At 45.9% G+C, this 3,930-nt stretch overlaps 1 protein-coding gene across 1 annotated transcript; it reads left to right on the plus strand.

The window, feature by feature from the left end:
• On the plus strand, positions 1-3,617 carry elf3 (E74-like factor 3 (ets domain transcription factor, epithelial-specific)). The gene is made up of 9 exons (XM_002666100.5): positions 1-101; positions 189-331; positions 693-923; positions 1,329-1,475; positions 1,564-1,674; positions 1,767-1,853; positions 2,218-2,331; positions 2,416-2,611; positions 2,725-3,617. Exons 2-9 carry the CDS (start codon positions 196-198, stop codon positions 2,828-2,830), a joined length of 1,128 nt encoding a protein of 375 aa, XP_002666146.1. The 5' UTR covers positions 1-101; positions 189-195; the 3' UTR covers positions 2,831-3,617.
• The last annotated feature ends 313 nt before the right edge of the window (positions 3,618-3,930 follow it).

Consider the following 3,930-nt stretch of genomic DNA (forward strand, 5'->3'; position numbering starts at 1 on the left):
ACGCTCAATGCTAAAGCAGATCTCTCACTGACTGGATTATTACTGACGCAGCTCTCACACTGGGATTTTACCTGGAAAACAATCTTTGACCACCACAACTGGTAACTAATCAGCATTTTAAATCATATTTCTACACAAAAACACGTGTATTTCTGAATTCTAAATTGGCGTTGCTTTCCATCACGCAGGATCCTCATGGCGTCAAGCGAACTTAGTCTAATTCTCAACAACGCCAATGCCAACCTGTACCCTGAGCCGCAGGCCAGCCTGTTGAGCATGTGCAGACCACCGCATCTCTCCGAGATCACCTTCAACAGCAACAGCACATTAGGTAAGAGTGCACTCCTGCTCACTCAATAACGGCTCTCATCCTCGCCAGGGATGTTTCCCATCACCTAAACGAGAGTTCAGACATGCTGATAATCCCTCAGTCTGACCTCGTGAATAATTAACCCAGGCAATGTTTAACTCGGGCCCGCAGCAGACGTGCAGGAATGCTTTCGTTAGGCTCTTTCAGCCATTGTTGACAATGCGATCAAAACCTGCAGGGTGTCAACACAACCGATAGTTAAACACACAACAGAAGCTGCGGCCCTGGAGACAGTAAACCTGAGCGGCTATTCTTCTATTGTTAGAGGCGTCTCGTCATGTCAGGTGTGATTGAGGCTAAATGTGCTCCCGTTCTCCGGCAGGCTCCTGGGACCAGGTGAACCCGCAGATGTGGAGCAGGCAGAACGTTCTGGAGTGGATCGGCTTTCACGTGGAGGAGAGCAGATTCGACGCCGGCTTGCTGAATCTGAACTACTGCACCATGGATGGGCTCACACTTTGCGCAACATCCAAGGAAGCGCTGATGAGCATGTTCGGGCCGGAGTTGGGCAATCTGCTACACCACAGTCTGGAGAGCCTGAAGGCGAGATATGGTGAGTAACTGTTGTAGATAAACTTGCTGTTTAGTAATTGATGTTGAACTATTTGGAAGTAACACACACCTGAGGTGCTGATGTGGCCGTTAAACCTCATGATTTACTAAGAATTCAATGCCCTGGAATCAATGTAAAAGCATCTGTTAGGGATTCATTGTTTTGTCCTTAATCATCTCCTGTGTGTAGCACTAGTGTCCTCCACATCTCCTCCTGCTGCTGTGTTTTGTTGTGATTTTTGACTGTGGTAGTTGTGATTGAACTCATTCAGCGGGGTGATATGCAGCTGTAATGCACTCTTGAACTACTTCAGCTTTGAATTTATCCACAAACGCTCTTAAGGATGTAAACTGTTCTGATTTTTGGTGGCTGCATGCATTAACAATCTTTTTGTTGCATCCCTAGTTAATGACCTATCTGAGAACACCGTCCTGAGCGAATCCGAGTTTGAGCTACTAGACAACATCCTGCAGAACTCATTTCCCTCCATGCATGGACCAGGCCTGGGGCCTCTGCTGGAAACTGTGGTGGTCCAGTCTACAATTCCAACAGGTGAGCCGCAAATCCCACTCAAGACAAAAAACCCCCAGAGAGCAGGTCTATCCCTACTGGGAGTAACATTTAAAATTGTTTGTTGCAGACAATTCAGACGCCAAATACAGCTACTTCGATGAGTACACCAGCCAGCTGACCCCAGAGAGTGACCACGGCTACGACTCTCTCACGGAGAGCTTTCAGAGTTCCCATGCTGGTAAGAATCCCCACTAAAACCTAAACAACTCAGGTCAAGGGCGCTCTGTGAACGAACATTATTGAACATGTACTTCGGTTTGTCCTGTGTAGGCAGCTTCCTGAACCCGAGCTCACCTGAGTCCAACAGCAGTGATTCTGACCCTGAATACTCGGAGACTCCTTACTCCATCAGCTCCAGTAAGTTCCTCTCACTCGTCTACAGTTGCTCCACCTCACTCCTGCATGGCGATCTACCTGCAGAGTTTCACCTGAATAGGCCGACATGTGTCGTCAGGACTACCTGACAATCACACAGGCTGAAACTAAACTCTGCAGGAAGATGCTCCTCGAGTATACTGCCCTACAGAGGACAGTATCTACGCAAACACAAAGCTTTGACAACAGATCAGATTCTGTAGTTAATATACGTAGATTTACACCTCAATATTGACCAAATGTGTAGATACTGCTCCTTTTAGGGCAGCATAATAATAAGGGAGTTCCCTGGATGACCCCAAAACACAAACCTCTGACATTCAGTTGTATTGTCTGCTTTCCACAGAGAACTTTTCAAAACAAGAGCCAGAAAAGACCAAGAGAGGCAGAGGACGACCTCCCAAGCTCAGGGATAGTGACGGATTTGATCACTTCATTCAGTCCAAGAAAAGCAAACATGGTGAGTACGCAGAGCTCTGCCTTTAGAGGCTCCTGATGCACACATATGCAGTGTACTAAACTAGACTCCACTGTTCCCCCAAAGCTCCAAGAGGAACCCACCTGTGGGAGTTCATCCGGGATATCCTGATCCACCCGGAGCAGAACCAGGGGCTGATGAAGTGGGAGGACCGCAGGGACGGCGTCTTCAAGTTCTTGAAGTCTGAAGCTGTTGCTCAGCTCTGGGGGCAGAAGAAGAAGAACAGCAGCATGACCTACGAGAAGCTCAGCAGAGCCATGAGGTATAAATCAATCCTAAAATCACTGGGGAGCCTGGGAGCAATAGGGGAGTCTGGGTTTGTGGCAGTGGAGCCTGGGACAGAAGAATAATCAAAACTCTTGCTCTTTCTGACAGGTATTACTACAAGAGAGAGATTCTGGAGAGGGTGGACGGACGGAGGCTTGTTTACAAGTTCGGGAAGAACTCCACCGGTTGGAGGATAGAGGAGACCGGTTATTAAAGTTGACCGTCGGAGATCGCTTTCAGGAAAAATGTAGAGACTTTGGACTCCTGCTAATGAGGAACTTTAAGCTAAGCTTGGATGCTCTGAAGATCCTCCCTTTAGAAACGCTCTCTTCCCAGAGGGAAAAGGTTTCACAGAAACTGTAAGCCAGTGTTTTGGCTAAAGTAGGTTTTATGAACCGGTAAACAGTGGCGATTGTCTGGTTGTAAGGGCACGCAGGCGTAGCCTGGTCCAGATATTGCTACACCACTAAAAGAGTCTAAGTCAGAGATGTCAAACTCGATTCCTGGAGGGCCGCAGCCCTGCACATTTAGTTCCAACCCTGCTCCAACACACTTATAGGTTTCAAACAAGCCTGAAGGACTCGATTCGCTTGATCAGGTGTGTTTAATTAGGGTTGGAACTACACATTGCAGTTTGACATCCCTGGTCTAAGTCAACGGTTGTTCCACACAATGGAGAACGTCAAGCTTTACGAAGGCTCTTGGTATTGGGAAATGAAGTTTGATGTGTATTTTGGTCAGAGCTGATTACCTGAAGTGAAGGTGACGTTCAGATTCGCTCTGCTGTATATAAATGAACTATATATTCTTCATAATAATTGTCAATCGTGTACAAATCAGATATATCACCTGAGATTACTCCTAATTGTTTTCTGTGATTTTTTTGAAGTCACTGGATTATGTGTATGAGGATTCCCTCTGAGACTGTATGCTGTTGTAAGGCATGTATTTGCTGTTTTTTGTATGACTTTTCTAAATAAAATACAATTTCAGATCTAAAAGCGTTTCTTTATCTCACATTTACGCCTCGCCCTCTTTAACTGCATTCCTCTCAACCTTACTTCAACATTTGCTCTGTGTTTGGCCGATTTGCTCTCCTTATCAGAGATCACTGAAGTGTTGAAATGCGATGCCTTCATGTGTTCAAGTTCAAGAGTTTTTACAAATCTCCCACATCTGAGATACATGAAGCATAACCGGTTTTAAAATGCTGGTCAAACGTCAAACACATCGATTTGAATTGTATTTCAGTGGATTTATGCGAATCAACATCATCCACAAAATACACGAGTTTTTATCTTCAAACGCACCGCT

The sequence above is a fragment of the Danio rerio genome, chromosome 22 (assembly GCF_049306965.1).
Source record: "Danio rerio strain Tuebingen ecotype United States chromosome 22, GRCz12tu, whole genome shotgun sequence".
NCBI lineage: Eukaryota > Metazoa > Chordata > Actinopteri > Cypriniformes > Danionidae > Danio > Danio rerio.

Bases quoted from the DNA above. Each gene is read 5' to 3' on its own strand.
- elf3 (XM_002666100.5), top strand. From the start codon at position 196: ATGGCGTCAAGCGAACTTAGTCTAATTCTCAACAACGCCAATGCCAAC. The intron at 332-692 runs GTAAGAGTGCAC...GTTCTCCGGCAG, and splicing joins CAACAGCAACAGCACATTAG to GCTCCTGGGACCAGGTGAAC. The intron at 2,612-2,724 runs GTATAAATCAAT...TCTTTCTGACAG, and splicing joins AAGCTCAGCAGAGCCATGAG to GTATTACTACAAGAGAGAGA.